This window comes from Heptranchias perlo, chromosome 4 (assembly GCF_035084215.1).
Source record: "Heptranchias perlo isolate sHepPer1 chromosome 4, sHepPer1.hap1, whole genome shotgun sequence".
NCBI lineage: Eukaryota > Metazoa > Chordata > Chondrichthyes > Hexanchiformes > Hexanchidae > Heptranchias > Heptranchias perlo.
This window is the reverse complement of record NC_090328.1, coordinates 50,431,089-50,454,897: the sequence shown is the minus strand read 5'-3', so window position 1 is coordinate 50,454,897 and position 23,809 is coordinate 50,431,089. Positions and strand designations below refer to the sequence as shown.

At 47.4% G+C, this 23,809-nt stretch overlaps 1 protein-coding gene across 1 annotated transcript in view; it reads left to right on the top strand.

Annotated features, from left to right (window-relative positions):
* LOC137320918 (solute carrier organic anion transporter family member 4C1-like) overlaps positions 1–23,809 on the top strand; it is a 143,991-nt gene that overhangs the window by 17,352 nt on the left and 102,830 nt on the right. Inside the window, exon 2 of the mRNA XM_067982908.1 lies at positions 11,998–12,261. Coding sequence (XP_067839009.1) covers positions 11,998–12,261 — 264 coding nt within the window. The remainder of the gene's footprint in view (positions 1–11,997; positions 12,262–23,809) is intronic.

Here is a 23,809-nt window from a genome sequence, read left to right as displayed (position 1 = left end):
TAATTTGCTCCTCGCGGTTCACTGGCGATATGACAGCTTCGAATTAAAGGGACATCGCATGCTGAAATCAGAGAAATCATTGAAAAAGTGTGAACTTGCTCATCTGCCAAGTTGGAAAATAACTAATTACGCCACCAAACAGGTTTTATTTTTATTCATTCATGGGATGTGGGCGTTGCTAGCGAGGCCGGCATTTATTGCCCATCCCTAATTTCCCTTGAGAAGGTGGTGGTGAGCCGCCTTCTTGAACCGCTGCAGTCTGTGTGGTGAAGGTTCTCCCACAGTGCTGTTAGGAAGGGAGTTCCAGGATTTTGACTCAGCGACGATGAAGGAACGGCGATATATTTCCAAGTCGGGATGGTGTATGACTTGGAGGGGAACATGCAGGTGGTGTTGTTCCCATGTGCCTGCTGCTCTTGTCCTTCTTGGTGGTAGAGGTCGCAGTTTGGGAGGTGCTGTTGAAGAAGTCTTGGCGAGTTGCTGCAGTGCATCCTGTGGATGGTACATACTGCAGCCATAGTGCGCCGGTGGTGAAGGGAGTGAATGTTTAGGGAGGTGGATGGGGTACCAATCAAGCGGGCTGCTTTGTCCTAGATGGTGTCGAGCTTCTTGAGTGTTGTTGGAGCTGCACTCATCCAGTCAAGTGGAGAGTATTCCATCACAGTCCTGACTTGTGCCTTGTCGATGGTGGAAAGGCTTTGTGGAGTCAGGAGCTGAGTCACTCGCCGCAGAATACCCAGCCTCTGACCTGCTCTTGTAGCCACAGTATTTATGTGGCTGGTCCAGTTAAGTTTCTGGTCAATGGTGACCCCCAGGATGTTGATGGTGGGGGATTCGGCAATGGTATGCTTAAAAATACCAGGTCGGAACTAAGTTTTACAAGTTAGTCTTAATGACTGCCAAACAACTAAAAATTAACTTTTAAAAATGTGGAGTCTCATATTACTCCTTATTTTAATAGTTTTTGGTCATTAAAAAAAATTAAAAATTGAAAAATTAATTTAAATTTTTTTTCCCTCCTGCCTCTTTAATTGAATTCAATTATTTCTTTGACTTTTTATTTAAAAAAATTAAATTTTTTATTTAGAATTACATACAGAATACTAACTTTAAATGAATGAAGTCTGCTTGCCTGCTTGAGCAATCCAGCCTGAATCCGTGGGCATGACTTCTCTTCCTGACATATTTTGTGGGCATGTCTTCTCCTCACAGACATTTCCAGCTGCGCGGCAACTCACGCTGCGCTGAGGCTGGGTTGATAGCGCACATTTTGTTCAAATTCAAGCAATTGGACGCCACAGAGTCGGTAGTAAGTATTTTTGTTCATTAAATTCGCAGCAGCTGCGGTGAGCATTGCCTTGCCGCTCTGCGCGATTTCTGGCCCAATGTTTGCAAATTTTCAGAAGGATGTGATAGAGAGATATATGGCTTGTATTCAAGTGAAACATTTATTAACCAAAACTTGCAGAACTATTCACTGTGTTGGCTTTATGTAGAGGCTTTTTTTACATGCCCAATCAACCTATCTGTTACTGAGTTTCCAAGCTCAGTTTCTTTTTCAAATATATTTTAAAGATAAATAAACTTCTGGGAACCAGAGATTATATTTTCCCTGTCGGTGACCAATCTCTCTTTTATTTTACCCATGATGTGGAGATGCCGGTAATGGACTGGGGTGGACAAATGTAAGGAATCTTACAACACCAGGTTATAGTCCAACAGTTTTATTTGAAAATCACAAGCTTTCGGAGCTTGTGATTTTCGAAGGAGGAAAGCTCTGAAAGCTTGTGATTTTTAAATAAAACTGTTGGACTATAACCTGGTGTTGTAAGATTCCTTACATTTATTTTACCCAGATTGATTTGCTTTATTTAATTTTATCTTCTGTGATTTCATGTCATGACGTGACAGTAAGCTTGTCACCACATACACGCACCCAAACACGCACACCCTACTTCAGTTGGTACAGCTGAGTTCTGGATTGCTTCTTAGCTATCACCAGTGCCTGCAGTAGTATTTTTCCTCTCTTACTTAGCTTAACCATTTATTGTCCCAAATGAAAATCAGCATTTGCCACTACTCAAGACAAGAAAGTGCTCATTTGTTTCACAGAGATAATTTATTTTGTGTGAATCTCTGGCTAGAAACCACCATTTTACAGTGTTGTATTAGGAATTAAGGATTGGAAAAAATCCATCGAGATAATTTGAATTTAGAATGTGGAATTTTCTGCCGCAAATAGTTGTTGAAACAAAATCTATAATAAACCCTCTTAAAAGGGAATTAGTTAGACTTCACGGGCTCAATTTTAAAAGGGCGGCGGAATGGAGGCGGGGGGTTGGGGGGGGGATGTCAATGGGTGCACGGCAATCCCGGATAATAAAAACTTACCTTTCCCCGTGTGATCATGACTTAATTGGTGGCCATTAATCTTGTTTCTGGGTTTGCCGTCCGAAAGCTGCGCAGTGGGCGGACTGCACACCCACATGTCCGGCTGTCAGCTGGAGCGTCTGGATTTAAAGGGCCATTGCTCCAATGAATTTTGCTGGAGCAAAGAGCAAGAAGACCCAATGGAGCAGCACAGGGGCAAGGCTGCTCCAAGATTCAGCGATGTCTCACTTCAGCTGCTACCGGCCGGAGTGAGGAGGAGGAGGAAGCTATTTTACCCGGCCAACAGGAGGACGCGCCCTGCCTCTGCCACCAAGAAAGCCTGGCTCGAGGTGGCAGATGAGGTCACCAGCAGGAGCAACATATCCCGCACCTGGGTCCAGTGCAGGAAGTGTTACAATGACCTAACTAGGTCAGCAAAAGTGAGTACACTTACTGATTCTCCTGCATTCCATGTTGGACATCATCACCACCCCCCACCCCCCAATTCATTCTGCACTGCCAAGACTACTCCATCACATTACTCCTCACACCCACTTAAGGCTCATCCTCAAGTTACTTTCACTTCCTGAGCACTTCCTCACCTCCCCATTTGTGACCCCACCACTACCACTCACCCCAATCCTGATCCAATGTGATGTCTCTGTCTCATACTCACCCTCTGATGCACCTCTTTCACGGTCAGCCTCACCCAAACCAATGCATTCATCGGCTGACCACTTCACCATCACTCACTCACACATCTGTACTCCCCTTCTTGGAGAAGAGAGTGCAAAATGCACGGGAGAGGTCGAGAACTGGAGGGGGGCCGCAACAAATGGTGATCCTCACAGACGCGGAGGAGGAGACCCAGGAGATCAGCCGCACCCTCGAGTGCCTGTCCGTCGGGGACGCCGAGACTGGCACCCCACAAACATCCGACATCACAACTTTAACATTCATCACAAACAACATGAATTCCTGTTAACAATCCTTGGCATGTTGAACACCTCAGTATGCTCATCGCAACATGATACATCTGTGATGATGCTTAATATTGCCTTCTGTTCTCTTATCGGCCCTTCAACGACCTCAGTGACGGCAGAGGGCGATTTCTCAGAGGACTTGCTGGCCTCTGAGGGCGCACCGTCACAACTTAGTGAGCCATCCACTAGCGCAGATACTCACACCTTGGTGGGTCCTAGTAGTCAGTTAGTTGGGTTGGCACCTGGTGAGTCACCACACACAAGTGAGCACCAGCAGACACTGGTGGCAGGGGCAGCTGTGGAGAGTCCGCGTCAGTGGGCGCACTCCTCTCCAGGCTCTGCTCAGCTGGATGCAGATGCTGAATCCCGGGGGCCATCCCTTAAAAGGAGAATTGTTGAGGGACAGCAGCACATTTGCGAGGCACTGGAACAGGTGCAATGCACACTCTCTGTAATGGCCCAGAGGATGGAGGAGTCCAACTCCTGCATTAGTGGAATGGTGGCACAGGTACGGGAGGGAATCTCTGAGATAGTGTTGCAGGGACGTGAGCAACTGTCTGAGATAGTGTCGCAGGTAACTGCGGAAATGTCTGAGATAGTGTCGCAGGTAAGTGCGCGAATGTCTGCGATGCAGAGAAGGCTAGCTCCTGTTGAGCTTCAAGCACGGCTCACAAATGAGTCCATTCAGGCCCTGACAATGGCCGCACGGACTCAGGGTGAACAACATTCTGCCACCTTAAACAGGCTGACAGATACTGTCCTCCACACCGTTGTCTAGCAGGGTGGTATGAGTGATGTGGGCCTGGCCCAGGAGAAAGCAGACATGGAAGTGGGGACACCACTCAAAACGCTCCCACGCCTCACCCGTTGCCCCCCTCTCAACCAGTACCCGCAATGCTGCCTCCTCTCCCTGTGGCCGAGTCTGCCCCCCTGCACAGATGCAGGTGGAGCAGTCTTTGGCGGGGCCCTCACAGGCTCCAAAACCCAGAGGGCATAGGCTGAAAGCATCTAAGCAGTCCGGCCATGGACATGAGCAACCTGCCACTACCTCTGCTACAGCCACAGGGATGAACCACGTAGAAGCGGTAGGAAGAGAAAGGCTAAGGATTTGTGATCACGAAGGGTATGCACAAGGGTGTCTACCAGACTGTCATGTTTTTTATTTATATTTGGTTTATTTGGTATAGACTCGGCCCATCGAGTCTATGCAAGAGCAATCCAGATAGTCCCACTCCCCCGCCCATTCCCCGTAGCCCTGCAAATTTTTTCCTTTCAAATACTTATCCAGTTCTCTTTTGAAGGCCATGATTGAATCTGCTTCCACCATCCCCTCGGGCAGTGCATTCCAGATCCTAACCACTCGCTGTGTAAAAAAGCTTTTCCTCATGTCACCTTTGGTTCTTTTGCCAATCACCTTAAATCTATGTCCTCTGGTCCTTGACCCTTCTGCCAATGGGAACAGTTTCTCTCTATCTACTCTGTCTAGACCCTTCATGATTTTGAATACTTCTATCAAAACTCCTTTCAACTGTCTCTGTTCCAAGGAGAACAACCCCAGCTTCTCCAGTCTATCCACATAACTAATGTCCCTCATCCCTGGAATCATTCTAGTAAAGCTCTTCTGCACCCTCTCTAAGGCCTTCACATCTTTCCTGGAGTGCAGTGCCCAGAACTGGACACAGTACTCTAGTTGAGGCCAAATCAGTGATTTATAAAGGTTTAAAAAATGTTATCATTCTCACCACTGCTGCCACTCCTTGTCCATTCTTGACTGACTTTTGTGATACCGCCCTTTCATGTGCTTCATCATGAACGGCAACAATTGATGCCACCTATTGGGTCACTTTACAGTGGGTATATTTGTAGTTGCAGGACTGTGTTGTGCAGGGAGGGAGGATGGTGGTGCTGGTGTTGGCGCTGGTCTTTCCAGGTGGTGTGAGGACTGGACTCTTCTCACTTTCTGATCTTACGAGAACTGTTCACATATGAGTGACTTCCTGGCCTCACGAGCAGCCAGGTGAGCCGCTGCCCTGCCCATGGGTTCATCCTCCTCCTCCTCCTCCTCCTGCTACTTCTCAATGTGGATGGCAGATGTGAATGGTGGATGAGTGGATGTAGCCTCCTCAACCGGTACCCCTCTTTGTTGCGCCACGTTGTGCAGGACACAACACACTATTATAATGCGACCCACTCTCGCTGGTGCATATTGAAATGCTCCCCCAGAACGATTGAGGCACAAAAATCGCAAGTTCAACAGTCCTATTGTATGTTCAGTTACCGACCTAGTGGCGAAGTGGCTGTCGTTGTATTGATGCTGTTGCTCGCTGATGGGGTTCCTCAGAGGTGTCAACACACATGTGTGCAGGAGGTATCCCTTGTCCCCGGGGAGCCAGCCCTTAAGGGTGTTTGGTGCGTGGAAGATGCCCGGGATGTTGGATTCCCTCAGAATGAACGAATCATGGCAGTTGCCAGGGAATCTGGCGCACACGTGAAGAAATCTTTTGCGGTGGTCACAAATGAGCTGAGTGTTGATGGAGTGATATCCCTTTCTGTTGATGAACAGTCCTGGCTCGTGTGGAGGTGCTCAGATTGCTATATGGGTGCAATCGATTGCACCCTGTAGATGTGGGAGGCCAGCCACAAAGTGGAATCCCACTGCCCTCTCCCATTGGCTGAGGTCGTCTATGGGGAAGTTGACGTCTTGCTAGGCTCTGCGAAACAAGCCGTCGGTGACCTTCCTTATGCACTTGTGAGCAGACAACTGAGAGACCCCGGCGATGTCACCGGTGGCACTCTGGAATGATCCAGAGGCGAAGAAGTTGAGGGCAGTGGTGACTTTAACAGCAACGGGTAGTGAGATGCTGCCTGGCCCAGCTGGGTGCAGCTCGGCATGAAGGAGGCTGCAGATGTCCGCGACCACCTGGCGACTCACTCTCAGCCTCCATATTCACTGCTCCTCAGAGAGGTCCAGGAAGCTGAGCCTCGGTCTGTCGACCCTCTAACGAGGGTCGTGCCTCCTGCGACGTTGCACTCGATTGTTCCCCTCTGTGCTCTTGTGCAGGTGCCTGTGCACAGCACTGTGTTGTGGAGCTCCAAGTGGTGGAAAAGCACGCCGTGCCTGGCGAGGATGATGATGTTGCTCTCCTCGGATGTAGTGATGAATGCAGCCATTGTGCCTCCCCCCCCCCCCCCCCCGACCCCGTCCTGATGGTGTCAGTTTGACGGGGTCCGAAAAGTTGGTAAATATGTGTAAACAGAACAATTCTGAGTGTGAACCAAGAATTTTTAGTCGAAACACAAAGATCTCCCAGCCAAAAGTTTGTCTGAGAGAACTGCTGCAATAACTCACCCTTTATCCCCATCTGTCAAACAGGCATCTAAATGTCCAAATGGCTGCCACTCCTTCACCATGGCGTGTTTCACACAGCACGGGAAACACACCGAGGCACGTTGAAATCGCTTGCCAGCATAATTAATTACGTTTGTGCACATTTCAAGTACTTTAAGTACTTGAATTGTTGGTTTAAATATCGTCCCGCTGGCTTTAATTGCTGGCAGACGACTCTGGGTCATGCGCGTTCTTCAGCATGTTGGAGCCGGGATTTCTGCCTGCTTCAAAAAACCACGATTTTCTTTGCACCCCCGCCCCCAACACAGCTGGACTTTCATTTTAAAATTGAGCCCCATGGGTCAAAAGGTCTGTTTTCATGCTGTAACATTTTATTATTCTATGATGATTTCTTACTTTCTCCCCTCATCTGCAACTATTGTTAGCTGCTGTGCATTTAATGACATTACTGTCATTACACCAACTTCCTGCTCATCCATCACTCTTGTGCTCGCTGACCTACGTTGGTCCACCAACACCTCAAATTTAAAATTCTCATCCTTATGTTCTGATCCCTCCATGGCCTCGCCCTTGCCTTTCTCTGTAACCTCCTCCAACCCTACAACCCTCTGAGAATTTAGCATTCCTCCAACTCTTGTCTATTTCGCATCCTCCACTCCCTTCGCTTCATTATTGGTGGCCGTACTGTCAGTCATGTAGGCCCTAAGCTCTGGAATTCCTTCCCTAAACCTCTCCGCCTTTCCACCTCACTTTCCTCCTTTAAGATCCTCCTTAAAACCTACCTCTTTGACCAAGCTTTTAGTCAACCATCTTAATATCTCTTTATTTGGATCGGTAAGAGTTTTTGTCTGATTATGCTCCTGTGAAGCACCTTGGGATGTTTTCTTACATTAAAGGCGCTATATAAATATAAGTTGTTGTTGTTATTGTATTCCTTGTTGATGAATGGTTGGCAGCATTGCCAGTCACAGTAATAGTGAGTGTTCTCCTTTAAGAACACACTGTACTTCTGTACCAGGTGTCCTTAACCTGCTGCATTGTATGATTCTATGATTTATGAGCCAAAATCACACTTTTGGGAGGGAAGGCCACATCTCCCTATCAGCATTTCAAGGAGCTAAGTCACTCCTTTCTCTCGAATCTAGAAAAGTATACATAGATAGAAAAAGAACATTGATCCTAAAAATGCCAGAGTAGCTGTTCGGACTACTCCATGGAGATAGAAATCCTTCTGGATGTTTATTTTAAATTTAACATCTACAAATTTTGCAGACATTATGATCACCACTAAGTTAGAATTGACAATGTTGCTCGGCTTAATTCCTTGCAATGCTAAAATGAAACAAAGCAATTGAATATGCTATATTAATGTAGGTTTCACTATCCTTTTTTCCAGTGGCAGAAAATAGAACTCCTTCCCTGTCATTAACTGTGTATCTGTGTACGGGAAATTAAATGAGCATATATTGCAGCACCACTGGAGAGTTTAGCACAGCGCATTAAAAAAAAATATATAACAATGCTTACCAGGCGTGAATTGGAAGCCATGGGATAGCCGTCCAGGTAAGTTTAAAATCGGTTTAACTATCTGCTATGTCAGAAATAAAGTACCTTTAGTACCTCAATGTGGTACATTTGGTTCTTTAACTATAATTCGCTGGCTTTAATTGCCGGCGGGACTTCCGCATTTGGGAAGCGCATGCGCGCACAGGCGCGTCTGTGGAAAACCCGGAAGTTGGCGGGTTGGGGCCGGCTTCCTCACCTGCTGGGGATTTTCCTGATTTTCGCAGCCCCCCCCACTCCCAATGCACCCGCAATTTCATTTGAAAATCAGGGCCTTTGTGTCCTCGTCATAGCTTACTTTCCCACCTAGCTTTGTATCGTCAGCAAACTTGGATACATTACACTCGGTCGCTTCATCTAAGTCATTAATGTAGATTGTAAATAGCTGAGGCCCAAGCACCGATCCTTGCGGCGCCCCACTAGTTACAGCCTGCCAGTCTGAAAGTGACTGAAAATGTCATGTCACCTCTGGCCCTTTTGCCAATTAGCTTAAATCTGTGTCCTCTGGTTTCCGAACCTTCTGCCAAAATGGAAACAATTTCTCCTTATTTACTCTATCAAAATCCTTCATAATTTTAAATGCCTCTATTAAATCTCCCCACAATGTTCTCTGCTCTAAGGAGAACAAGCCGAGCTTCTCTAGTCTCTCCACATAACTGATATCCCTCATCCCTGGTACCATTCTAGTAAATCTCCTCTGTACCCTCTCCGAGGCCTTGACATTTTTCCTAAAGTGTGGTGCCTAGAATTGGACAGTAAACCAGTGATTTGTAAAGATTTAGCATAACTTTCTTGCTTTTGTACTCTATGCCTCTATTTATAAAGCCAAGGATCCCATCTGCTTTTTTAACAACAGTATCAACTTCTCCTGCCACCGTGAAGGATTTCTTTAAACCCCAGGTCGCTCTGTTCCTGCACCCTCTTTAAAATTGTATTATTTAGTTTATATTGCCTCTCCTCATTCTTCCTTCCAAAGTGCATCACTTCACACTTCTCTGTGTTAAATCTCATCTGTCATGTGTCTGCCTATTTCACTAGTCTGTCTATGTCCTCCTGAAGTCTGCTACTATCCTCTTCATTGTTTACTACTTTTCTGAGTTTTGTGTCATCTGCAAACTTTGAAATTATGCCCTGCATACACAAATCCAGGTGATTAATATATATCAAAAGGAGCAGAGATCCTAATACTGACCCCTGGGGAATACCACTGTATACTTCCCTGCAGTCTGAAAAACAATCATTCACCACAACTCTCTGCTTTCTGTCCCCTATCCAATTTTGTATCCACACTGCCACTGACCCTTTAATCCCATGGGCTTCAATTTTGCTAACAAGTCTAATATGTGGCACTTTATCAAACGCCTTTTGAAAGTCCATATACGCAACATCAACTATATTGCCCTCATCAACCCTCTCCATTACTTTATCAAAGAACTCAATCAGGTTAGTCCAACACAATTTGCCTTTAACAAATTTGTGCTGGCTGTCATTGATTAACCCATGTTTTTCCAAGTGACAATTAATTTTGACACAGATTATTGTCTCAAAAAGTTTCCCCACCATCGACATTAGGCTGACTGGCCTGTAGATGCTGGGCTTATCGCTGTCCCTTTTTTTGAACAGGGGTGTAACATTTGCAATCTTCCAGTCCTCTGGCAACAACTCCCATATCTAAGGAGGATTGGAAGATTGTGGCCAGAGCCTCTGCTATTTCCACCCTTACTTCCCTCAGCAAGCTGGGATGCACCCCATCCGTATCCTATCCAATTTCTCTACTACTCCTCCTTTACTGTGACATTGGCAGCATCTTCTTCTTTAGTGAAGACAGATGCAAAATACTCATTCAGTACCTCAGCCATGCCTTCTGACTCCACAAATAGATCTTCTTTTTGGTCTCTAATCGGCCCCACCCTTCCTTTGGCTATCCTTTTACTATTTACATGTTTATAAACAATTTTAATGTTCTCTATTAATATACTTAAATGTAACCTAAAAAAGGTTTTGTTGAAAAACCCTTGTGATTCATAATCATTCATAATCTCATGTTAGTCAATCTATGGTAAATTGAAGTAAACAAAAGGATTCTTAAGGATGAGAGTATGTGTGGTTTACTCATCCCACTTCAAGGAATTGCTCATAAAAATGCAACCTTATTGTATGCAGACATATGACAGGAAAGCAAAGGAGAGAGCTGAAATGTTAGTTTATCTGTTCTCTTCACTGATGCTGACTGATATACTGAAGTGTTCCATATTTGTTTGCAAAAAAAAGAAAAGGGTAGAGCTTTATATGTCAAAGAACAGCACTGTCTACATTTAACATAAATTGATACCATATAACTGCTCTAATATTAAAAATATATATGAAAAAAAACAACAGCACTTAACTAAAAAACTTTTTATTCAGTGTAAACAGATAGTGTAATTTAGATTTACTCTTGAGTTAAAGGGCAGTATCATCCTGCTGCAATGATTGACATCTTATTTTACCAGGTTTTTAAGCTTTCAGCCGTGTCGGCCCTACAATCTGGAATTCCCTCCCTAAACTTGCCTTTCCACCTGACCAAGCTTTTAGTCACCTCCACCCCCCACCCCCCCACCCCTTATCTCCTTCTTTGGCTTGACATCCATTTGTCTGATTACACTTCTGTGAAGCACTTGGGGAATTTTTCCTAAATTAAAGGCACTATATAAATGAGCTTTGCTACTGTTGAATGCTTCCAGCCCAGTAGCAGCCAGTTTAAATTACAGAGTACTGTGTTAGCACTGTGAATTGGTGACATTCTGAATTATCAATGCGCTTTGTGTAGACTGCAATTTTGCAATAGTAACTTGCAAGTAAGCAACAGCTCTTGTGTTTTTTTCTGTAAAACACTGTAGAAGTACAGTGGTATTTCAGTCTTAGGTCTTTCTCTGCATAGCTCTAACAAGGCTGCTATCTGGTAAAGCACTGAGTTGTACACTGCCTATTCTCTGTAAGCACTAACCTTTTTTAAAGCATAGCATATCCACTCCCTCCACCACCAACGTATCGTGGCTGCAGTGTGTGCAGGATGCACTGCAGCAAGTCACAAAGGCTTCTTCGGCAGCACCTCCCAAACCCACGACCTTCACCACCTTGAAGGATGAGGGTAGGAGTTGCATGGGAACACCATCACCTGCAGGTTTCCCTCCAAGTCACACACCATCCCGACTTGGAAATATATCGCTGTTCCTTCATTGTCACTGGGTCAAAATCCTGGAACTCCCTACCGAACAGCATCATAGGAGTATCTTCACCACAAGGACTGCAGCGATTCAAGAAGAAGGTCCATCACCACCTTCTAAAGGGCAGCTAGGGATAGGCAACAAATGCCGGCTTTGCCAGTGATGCCCATATCCTGAGAACGAATTTTAAAAAAACGAATCTAGCTTCTGTAGAAAGTTCTGGTTCTGTTTGATAGTCTAAACGCGTGCCTTCAGGTATTTTCTAAATTATTACGTACCTCACAACTCCACTATTACCAGAAATTGTTCATCCTATTTGCATAATGATACACCAGGATTTTGACCCTGAAATGATGAAGGAATAGCAATATATTTACAACTCTGGATGGTGTGTGACTTGGAGGGGAAGTTGGAGGTGATGATGTTCTCTTGACGTTGCTGCTCTTGTCATCCGCAGTAGTATTATTGTTGGGATATATTCCCTGCTTTTATATCTTTAAAATAATAAAATTTGTTTGTGTTGCAGGTACTTTAGTGAATGGTTTGGTGAACATCAACATAACTACAATTGAGAAGCGATACAACTTGAACAGCTTCCTTGCAGGATTGATTTCTACAGGCTATGATATGTCCTTCTGTGCCTTATCCCTCATTATCTCTTTCCTTGGACAAAAGGGGCACAAGCCACGATGGCAGGCATTCTCAGCTTTTATGCTTGGATTGGGATCCCTTGTGTTTTGCCTTCCTCATTTCACCAGTGGCCTGTATAATTATGGTGCTGAAATAAGAGGTATGCTTTTAAAAAAGTATCATTTTGTTCACTATCCTATTGAATTCAGAATTGTATATTACGATAGTTTCAATAAGATAATGCAACCTGGTTTCAAACTTGGGTATAAGAAATGAAAGGGAAGTCTGCTAACTTGTGCCATTGAGACATAGGGCTCGATTTTGGGATCGTGTTTCCGGCGGGTTCCCAGCGGGGCGGCCCCGAAAATCCCGATATTCGGTCACGTGACCGGATCGCGACGAAATCCCGGCCACTTCCGGGTACCGCGCTGACGTGCGGGGCTGCGCGCGCAAGCCCCGCTGGTGGGAATCCCGCAGGCAATTAAAGCCAGCGGGGTTCCACTTGAGTGTACTTACCTTGCTCGTTGTGGTCAGTTAATGAGCTGAAGCAGCTGTCAAAAGAGGAAGTGTGGGATTTTCGGTTCAAGGCAGTGAGTTTCCCACACTGGGGGAAACAGTCCCTCCTCAACCAGGCGTGTTGCAGCCAGCAGCCTGTGGCAGGTGCCAAGGTGCGCTCCACGGGGGAGAGCCCTCACCCACGCAGGAGGCCACCGCGTCACATAGGGCAACCCCTGCCCTCCACCACCCCCCGCCAAGCCAGAGGACAGACCGACACGAAACCGCAGCCCCAGTCCGAGGAAACACCCACCTACCCTGCACAACCCCTCAGACCAACACCTGCCAGATGGGTGGTGTGTTGACATCGTCGGAGGACGAACAGCATGACCAGCCCCAGCAGCCTCGCAGTCCACACCGTCCGCCTCGGAGACGTGGGGCCCCCCAACACGGTGCTGCGGCACACCCACCTGCACAGCAGGAGGGAGGGCAACCGCAGAGAGAGATGCGTCGCAGGAGGCACTACCCTCCGCACAGGGTGTACAGAGCGAGGCTCAGCTTCATGGACCTCTCCGAGGAGCAGTGCATACGTCGGCTCAGAGTCAATCGCCAGGTAGTCGCCGACATCTGCAGCCTCCTTAACGACGAGCTGCTCCCTGATGGACCAAGCAGCATCTTCTTACCTGTCGCCGTCAAAGTCACCACTGCCCTCAACTTCTTCGCATCCGGTTCCTTCCAGGGTGCCACCGGGGACATCACCGGGGTCTGTCAGTCCTCTGCACACAAGTGCATAAGGCAGGTCACCGATGGGTTGTTCCGCAGGGCCTCGCACTACATCAACTTCGCCATGGACGAGCGCAGCCAGATGGAGAGGGCGGTTGGATTCCATGCCATGGCCGGCTTCCCACGGGTGCAGGGTGTAATCGACTGCACCCACATCGCAATACGGGCACCTCCGCATGAGCCAGGGCTGTTCATCAACAGGAAGGGGTATCACTCCATGAACGCCCAGCTCATCTGTGACCACCGCCAGAGATTCCTACACGTCTGCGCCAGATACCCCGGCAGCTGCCACGATGCCTTCGTCCTCAGGGAGTCCGCCGTCCCGCCCATCCTGCAGGCACCCAACGCCGGCAACGGCTGGCTCCTCGGCGACAAGGGGTATCCCCTACACACGTGGCTCATGACACCTCTGAGGAACCCCATCACCGAGCCGGAGCGTCGGTACAATGACAGCCACACTGCTACCAGGTCTACAATTGAGCAGACCATAGGGCTTCTCAAGATGCGCTTCAGGTGCCTTGATCGTTCTGGGGGAGCGCTGCAATACACACCATTCAGAGTGGGACGAATCATAGTTGTCTGCTGTGCCCTGCACAACATGGCCCAACAGAGAGGGATGCCGCTGGAGGAGGCCCCATCCACACCCGCCACCCACATTGAGGAAGGCGAGGGCGAGGAGGAGGAGGAGGAGGATGAGGAGGAGGCGGAGGAGGAGGACGCGCCAGAGGATAGTGGACGACCCATGCGCCGAACCACGACTCACCGGGATGGTCGCCGGGCCAGGGAGGCACTCATACGTCAACGGTTCTCCTAGAGTCAGACACTGCGAGGCGCTCGCATCTCCTCACCTGCACATGCGAGCGGCCATACCAGCCCCCTCCACTGAAGAGTGTTGCCAGTAATCCTGCACCCACAGCAGTGTGCCCAATGGGTGGCAGCAGGTGTTCGCCGTCATGATGGCCTCCACGGAACGCAACTATTGCACAGGCCGCGGAAGAATGGACGAGAGGTGGCAGGAGTGGTGAGAATAGAGTATTTAATATCTCCAATGTGACATTATATAAAAAAAATGTACAAATTAATAGAGACCCTGGTGTATTCCCTTTGTGATTATAACGCCTTTGCATTTCTTTTCCGGGTACCCCTACGTGGTGCTACCCCTGTGGCTCCAGCAGAGGTAGTGGCAGGTTGCTCGTGTTCTCGCCTTGACCGGGTAGATGCTTTTGGCGGACGGCCCCTGGGTTTCGGTGCCCGTGAGGGCACCTCCACAGACTGCTCCTCCTGCACCGGGGCAGGGGCAGACTCGGCCACCTGGAGAGGAGGCACCATTGCGGGTACTGGTTGAGAGGTGGGCGACGGGTGGGACGTGGGGGCGCCTTGAGAAGCGTCCCCGCTTCCATGTCCCCGGTCACCATCATCCCTCTCTTGGCCTCGGCCCACATCACCCCTTCCACCCTGCTGGACGGCAGTTTGGATGGCATGTGTGAGGCCTTGCAAGGCCACCCCTAGTGTATCCGTCAGCCTGTTGATGGCGGCGGAATGTTGCTCACCCTGAATCCGTACAGACGTTGTCAGGGCCTGCAAGGACTCGATGTGGAGCTGTGCGTGACGCTCGAGGGAGGCCAGCCTGTCCTCCACCGCAGACAGTCCCGCACCTACCCGCGACACTGTGTCGCCGGTACCCTCCTGTGCCTGCGCCACCAATGCCCGCATGCAGGAGTTGGACTCCTCCATCGCCTGCGCTATTGTGGACAATGCGCGCGGCACCTCTCCCAGTACCTCAGCAATTAGCTGGTGCCCCTCGACGACTCTCCTTTTCACTGGTGGCCCCCTGGGTTCAGCATCTGGGTCCGGCTGAGCAGAGCCTGGAGATGAGTGCTCCTTCCGTCGCGGACCCTCCGCGGCTGCCCCTGCCACCAGAGTCTGCTCATGCTCACTCGTGCGCGGTGACTCACCAAGTGCTACCCCAACTAGTTGGCGAGGGGGACCCACCGAGGTGCGTGTCTCTGCGCTGGTGGATGGTTGGCTCTGATGTGATGATGCACCCTCAGAGACCGCCATGTCCTCTGAGGAATCGCCCTCCTGGAGCGCTTCACACACAGACGGACCTGCAAGAGAACAGAGGGCACTTTGAGGCATGTGGACCAACTTGACAGTGCGCCTGATGGCAGGTGATGATACGGTCACTCGCGATCATGGGTGTTGAGTGTCAGCTTTCCCTTACCAGCTGTTTCGGAGCGACACACTCGCCATCAGCCACCGACAGGCAATGTCGCATGCGGGCGAGGTCGAGCGCCTCCACCTCGGCGTCGGTCAGCTCCACCACTTGCGGCGGGCCACCTCCGGTGCGTGCCCTTTCGCGATTGTTCTTGCTCCTCTTCTCCTGTCAAGGCAAAACACAGATGTGTGAGTGGGTGCGTATTGCATCGTGAGACGCATCGAGCATCGGTGTGGTTGGGTTGAGCGTGGCGCAGATGGATGGGAGGATGCGTGGGCCACGTGCCCATCCCATTGCATGGGGATTGGGGTGTGTGGTAGTGTTCGGGTGGGGTCAGGGACGGTGGGTACTTGCGTGCACGGCGAGGATGGTGAATGAGTGGCTGTGAGGAATGCTGATGGAGCGCAGTGGTGGCTGTGCAGGAGGGGTTGTGATCTGTTTGGCGTGATGGTGGGGACGGGATGTGGGAGGGTGCGTTGGTGTACTCACCTTGCCAGACCTAGTCAGGTCATTGAAGCGCTTGCGGCACTGCTCCCAAGTCCTTGGGGTGTTGCCCCTGCTGCTCACCTCCGCCGCCACCTCTGTCCATGCCTTCCTGGTGGCGGCGGCAGGGAACTTGCGTCCATCTTCTGGGAAGAGCGTTTCCCTCCTCCTCCTCACGCCCTCCAGCATCAGCTGCAGTGCTAGGTCTGAAAAACGGGGCGCAGCCTTTCCCCTTGGCTGAGCCATCGTCTCAAACCTCTTGATTGCAGCAGGAGGGGCTTTGGGAGACTGCCCCTTTAAGTGGAGCTCCTACATCGCGTCGACGGTACTGCGCATGCGCAGCCGGCCGGCACGCAGCTGGGGAGCGGAGAACCTGGAAGCAGGACTTAATCGGTCCAATTATCCCGCGATCGCGTGGGGGACGCACACGATTAGCCGTCCGCGTTTTTGACGCTCCCGGAGGACCACCCGCTGGGAACCCGCAGGCCTGCTAAATTCGAGCCAATAATAACCTAATTTCCCTTTAAATTTCTTTTCCTCTCTTGAAGCTTGTAGCTCGTGCTAATTACAGTAAGCAGCGCCTCCCTGATGATTCAGTGGGTGAACATATCACATGGTGTGGCACTGAGCTATACAAACCAAGATGTCATAAGTTTGATCCTTGGTCAGTATTGAGTAAAACTCATCTCAGCCGGAATGGGGGCGGCAGTGCTATAATTGGCGTCAGCATCCATGAGTTTGTGAAGCAGAAAATCAGCTAGTGTTCCTTCTCCTAATCCCTAGTCAGTGACCTACACTGGATAGACTCAATGCATAGGCTCATTCATGAAGACTGGGTGAGGTAATGGATGCTGCTCAAACCCATGGAACTTTATACCAGGGTGAGTCAGCACCTTCACAACAGGAGCGAGAAAGTTAAGGGGGAGGGAGAACAACTGAAACTTGTTTTGAATTTTTTTTCTGTCTAGTCTACTCTATTTTGCATCGTATTAGATTTTTTAACGCCATGAGTATTCTTAGCTGGCATGGATTTAAAATGGTTGCCTGACCAAGCCTTAGTATATTTATTTAACACAAGTTAGCAGACTTCCCTTTCATTTCTTATACCCAAGTTTGAAACCAGGTTGCATTATCTTATTGAAACTATCGTAATATACAATTCTGAATTCAATAGAATAGATGCAGGTACAGATATGTGGAACTTTGTCACAGGTGGTACGTGTAATGGCCAGCAGGCAGCTTTGACAAACTAATTTATTGGGACTTACTGAAAACTTCCTTAAGGTTAAAAAAAAGAAAAATAACGTTTTTAAGTACATCATTGAGATAAGTTACGTAGAGTAAAATGAGCAAAATACTAAGTTACAGCGAGTCTACAGCTCAGAAACAGGCCATTCTGCCCAACTGGTTTGTGCTGGCATTTATGCTCCACACGAGCCTCCTCCCGCCACTCTTTGGGTAAAGAAGTTTCTCCTTAATTCCCTTTTGGATTTATTAGTGACTATCTTATATTTGTGACCTCTAGTTTTGGACTCCCCAACAAGTGGAAACATTTTCTCTACATCTGCCCTATCAAACCCTTTCATAATCTTAAAGACCCCTGTCAGGTCACCCCTCAGTCTCCACTTTTCTAGAGAAAAGAGCCCTAGCCTGTTCAGCTTTTCCTAGAATCATAGAAATTTATGGCACAGAAGAAGTCAATTTGGCCCATCGTGTCCATACCGGCCGAAAAAGAGCTATCCAGCCCAATCCCTCTTTCCAGCTCTTGGTCCAGAGCCTTGCGGGTTATGGCACTTCAAATGCACATCTAAGCACCTTTTAAATGCATTGAGGGCTTCTACCTTTACGACCCTTTCAGGCAGTGAGTTCCAGACCCCAACACTCTCGGTGAAAACATTTTTCCTCCGCTCCCCTCTAATCCTTCTACCAATTACTTTAAATCTATGCCCCCTGGTTATTGACCCCTCTGCTAAGGGAAATAGGTCCTTCCTATCCACTCTATATAGGCCCCTCATAATTTTATACACCTCAATTAAATCTCCCCTCAGCCTCCTTTGTTCCAAAGAAAACAATCCCAGCCTATTCAATCTTTCCTCATACCTAAAATTCTCCAGTCCTGGCAACATCCTCGTAAATCTCCTCTGTACCCTCTCTAATGCAATCACATCTTTCCTGTAATGCGGTGCCCAGAACTTTTTGCAGTGCTCTCGCTGTGGCCTAACTAGTGTTTTATACATTTCAACCATAACCTCCCAGCTCTTATAGTCTATACTTAGGCTAATAATGGCAAGTATCCCGTATGCCTTCTGAACCACCTTATCTACCTGCCCTGCTACCTTCAGGGATCTGTGGACATGCACTCCAAGGTCCCTCACTTCCTCTACACCTCTCATTATCCTACCCTTTATTCTGAATTCCCTTGCCTTGTTTGCCCTCCCCAAATGCGTTACCTCACACTTCTCTGGATTGAATTCCATTTGCCACCTTTCTTCCCACCTGACCAGTTCATTGATATCTTCCTTAAGTCTACAGCTTTCCTCCTCACTTTCAACCACATGGCCAATTTTTGTATCATCTGCAAACTTCTTAATCATGCCCCCTACATTTAAGTCTAAATCATTTATATATATCACAAAAAGCAAGGGACCTAGCACTGAGCCCTGCAGAACCCCACTGGAAATAGCCTTCCAGTCACAAAAACACCCGTCGACCATTACCCTTTGCTTCCTGCCACTGAGCCAATTTTGGATCCAACTTGCCGCTTTTCCTTGGATCCCATGGACCAGTCTGCCCCTGGACCAGTCAAAAACCTTGCTAAAATCCATATAGACTACATCAAACCTGCTACCCTCATCAACCCTTCTCGTTACCTCCTCAAAAAATTCAATCAAGTTAGCCAGACATGACCTTCCAGTAACAAATCCGTGCTGACTGTTTTGATTAATCAGTGCCTTTCTAAATGACGATTAATACTGTCCCTCAGAATTGTTTCCAATAATTTGCCCATCGCCGAGGCTAGGCTGACTGGCCTGTAATTACTCGGTCTATCCCTTTCGCCGTTTTTAAACAATGGCACAACGTTAGCAGTCCTCCAGTCCTCCGGCACCACACCTGTAGCCAGAGAGGATTGGAAAATGATGGTCAGAGCCTCTACTATTTCCTCCCTTGCTCCTCTTAACAGCCGGGGAAACATTTCATCTGGGCCTGGCGATTTATCTACTTTCAAAGATGCTAATCCCCTTAATACTTCCTCCCTCACTATGTTTATCCCATCCAATATTTCACACTCCTCCTTAAGTACAATCGTCTGCATCGTTCCCCTCTTTTGTGAAGACAGACGCAAAGTATTCATTAAGAACCATACCCACATTTTTTGCCTCCACACATAGGTTACCTTTTTGGTCTCTAATCGGCCCTACTCTTTCCTTAGTTATCCTCTTGCTCTTTATGTATTTATAAAACATCTTTAGGTTTTCCTTGATTTTACTTGCCAATATTTTTTCATGCCTTCTTTGCTTTCCTAATTTCCCTTTTAATTTCACCCCTGCACTTTCTATACTCCTCGAGGCTTTCTGCAGTATTGAGCTCTCGCTTTCTGACATAAGCTTCCCTTTTTTGCATTATCCTACCCTGTATGCTCCTTGACATCCAGGGGGCTCTAGATTTGGGAGTGCCACTCTTTTTCTTTGTGGGAACATATTTGCTCTGAACCCTCACTATTTCCTCCTTGAATGCCTCCCACTGCTCTGACACTGATTTACATTCAAGTAGCTGTTTCCAGTCCACTTTTGCTAAATCACTCCTCAGCTTCCTAAAATTGGCCTTTCCCCAATTGAAAACTTTTACTTCTGTTCTGTCTTTGCTCTTTTTTATAACTACTCTAAATCTAACTGAACTATGATCACTACCACCAAAATGCTCTCCGACGGATACTCTTTCCACCTGCCCAGCTTCATTCCCTAAAACTAAGTCCAGAACTGCTCCATCTCTTGTTGGGCTTGCTACGTACTGGCTAAAAAAGTTCTCCTGAATGCATTTTAAGAATTCTGCTCCCTCTATACCTTTTACACTGATTCTATCCCTGTTAATAATAGGGTAGTTGAAATCCCCTACTATCACTGCCCTATTGTTTTTGCACTTCTCAGAAATTTGCCGACATATTTGCTCTTCTATCTCTCTCTGACTGTTTGGGGGTCTATAGTGCACTCCCAGCAGTGTGATTGCCCCTTTTTTGTTCTTTAGCTCAACCCATATGGTCTCATTTGATGATCCTTCTAACATATCATCCCTCCTCACGGCTGTAATTGTTTCTTTAACCAATAATGGCACCCCCCCGTCCTTTTTTATCTCCCTCTCTATCTTGTCTGAACATCCTGATAAGTATATCCTCTCAGTTCTGGTATCATCCCTGTGAATCTTTTTTGCACCTTCTTCAGTGCCTCTGTACCCTTTTTATAATATGGAGACCAGAACTGTTCACAGTACTCCAAATGTGGTCTAACCAAGGTTAGAATCATAGAATCATAGAAGTTACAACATGGAAACAGGCCCTTTGGCCCAACATGTCCATGTCGCCCAGTTTATACCACTACGCTAGTCCCAGTTGCCTGCACTTGGCCCCTATCCCTCTATACCCATCTTACCCATGTAACTGTCCAAATGCTTTTTAGAAGACAAAATTGTACCCGCCTCTACTACTGCCTCTGGCAGCTCGTTCCAGACACTCACCACCCTTTGAGTGAAAAAATTGCCCCTCTGGACCCTTTTGTATCTCTCCCTTCTCACCTTAAATCTATGCCCCCTCGTTATAGACTCCCCTACCTTTGGGAAAAGATTTTGACTATCGACCTTATCTATGCCCCTCATTATTTTATAGACTTCTATAAGATCACCCCTTAACCTCCTACTCTCCAGGGAAAAAAGTCCCAGTCTGTCTAACCTCTCCCTATAAGTCAAACCATCAAGTCCCGGTAGCATCCTAGTAAATCTTTTCTGCACTCTTTCTAGTTTAATAATATCCTTTCTATAATAGGGTGACCAGAACTGTACACAGTATTCCAAGTGTGGCCTCACCAATGCCCTGTACAACTTCAACAAGACATCCCAACTCCTGCATTCAATGTTCTGACCAATGAAACCAAGCATGCTGAATGCCTTCTTCACCACCCTATCCACCTGTGACTCCACTTTCAAGGAGCTATGAATCTGTACTCCTAGATCTCTTTGTTCTATAACTCTCCCCAACGCCCTACCATTAACGGAGTAGGTCCTGGCCCGATTCGATCTACCAAAATGCATCACCTCACATTTATCTAAATTAAACTCCATCTGCCATTCATCGGCCCACTGGCCCAATTTATCAAGATCCCGTTGCAATCCTAGATAACCTTCTTCACTGTCCACAATGCCACCAATCTTGGTGTCATCTGCAAACTTACTAACCATGCCTCCTAAATTCTCATCCAAATCATTAATATAAATTACAAATAACAGCGGACCCAGCACCGATCCCTGAGGCACACCGCTGGACACAGGCATCCAGTTTGAAAATCAACCCTCGACAACCACCCTCTGTCTTCTGTCTTCAAGCCAATTTTGTATCCAATTGGCTACCTCACCTTGGATCCCATGAGATTTAACCTTATGTAACAACCTACCATGCGGTACCTTGTCAAAGGCTTTGCTGAAGTCCATGTATCTATACAATTTTACCATAACTCCCCTGCTTTTCAATTCTATCCCTCTAGAAATGAACCCCAGTGCTTGGTTTGTCTTTTATTTGGTCTTATTAACCTGCGTTGCTACTTTTATTGATTTGTGTATCTGTACCCCAAGATTCCATTACTCTTCTACCTCATTTAGACCCTTATTATCCAAGGGGTAATATTTATTCTTCCAACCAAAATGCACCACCTCACACTTATGTTGAAATTCATTTACCAATTACACGCCCATTCTGCAAGTTTATTAATCTCTTCTTGCATTTTGACGCATTCCTCCTTTGTATTAACTACACCCCCAACTTAGTGTCATCTGCAAATTTTGAAATTGTACTTCTGATTCCTGAGTCCAAATTGTTAATGTAAATTGTGAACAACAGTGGTTCCAGTACCGATCCCTGTGGAACATCACTTTCCAGTTGAGTATTATGATTCCAAAGGTTTCAATAGCTTTTTTTTAATTATTCGTTCACGGGATGTGGGCGTCGCTGGCGAGGCCAGCATTTATTGCCCATCCCTAATTGCCCTCGAGAAGGTGGTGGTGAGCCGCCTTCTTGAACCGCTGCAGTCCGTGTGGTGACGGTTCTCCCACAGTGCTGTTAGGAAGGGAGTTCCAGGATTTTGACCCAGCGACAATGAAGGAACGGCGATATATTTCCAAGTCGGGATGGTGTGTGACTTGGAGGGGAACGTGCAGGTGGTGTTGTTCCCATGCGCCTGCTGCTCCTGTCCTTCTAGGTGGTGGAGGTCGCGGGTTTGTGAGTTGCTGTCGAAGAAGCCTTGGCGAGTTGCTGCAGTGCATCCTGTGGATGGTGCACACTGCAGCCACAGTGCGCCGGTGGTGAAGGGAGTGAATGTTTAGGGTGGTGGATGGGGTGCCAATCAAGCGGGCTGCTTTATCTTGGATGGTGTCGAGCTTCTTGAGTGTTGTTGGAGCTGCACTCATCCAGTCAAGTGGAGAGTATTCCATCACACTCCTGACTTGTGCCTTGTAGATGGTGGAAAGGCTTTGGGGAGTCAGGAGGTGAGTCACTCGCCGCAGAATACCCAGCCTCTGACCTGCTCTCGTAGCCACAGTATTTATATGTCTGGTCCAATTAAGTTTCTGGTCAATGGTGACCCCCAGGATGTTGATGGTGGGGGATTCGGCGATGGTTATGCCGTTGAATGTCAAGGGGAGGTGGTTAGACTCTCTCTTGTTGGAGATGGTCATTGCCTGGCACTTATCTGGCGCGAATGTTACTTGCCACTTATGAGCCCAAGCCTGGATGTTGTCCAGGTCTTGCTGCATGCGGGCTCGGACTGCCTCATTATCTGAGGGGTTGCGAATGGAACTGAACACTGTGCAGTCATCAGCGAACATCCCCATTTCTGACCTTCTGATGGAGGGAAGGTCATTGATGAAGCAGCTGAAGATGGTTGGGCCTAGGACACTGCCCTGAGCTTACTACTACAATAACCTGAAGAAGCTGATCCAAAGTTTGACATCTGTATTGATTTGTCTTGATTCATTGGAAACGAGAAAGCAGTGTAAGTGGGGAACTGTGCAAGATCACCAAATTCATATCCAGGTAGGAGGTTGACATATAGCTCAACAGTCTTCCAAAGAAACTGGAGGAGGCATGATATGGTTGGAGAAGTATAAGAAAGAATGCCAATTCATTTGTTTGTGACTAGATTTAATTTTATGAGCTGTATATATATTTATGAATATATCTGAGCCTGGTACTGCTGTAATTATCATTGAGTGTTATCTTAGGCTCGAGATAAATAGGAAGATTTACTGCATTTTGAGTCCAAGGTCAGTTAAGCTTCATCTGACAGGGACAAGAATACACTAATGACTATGTACAAGCTGATATGCTTATCTGTTCTATGAGTAAATTAGTTTTCAGGAGAATAATTACAAGGACTGGAGGCTGTGGCAAAACAGCTTGGGCTTGTCAACATTATAATGCTTGTAATTAGCATGTGCCAGTCTTGTATGGTTATTTAGATTGTTTATTAAT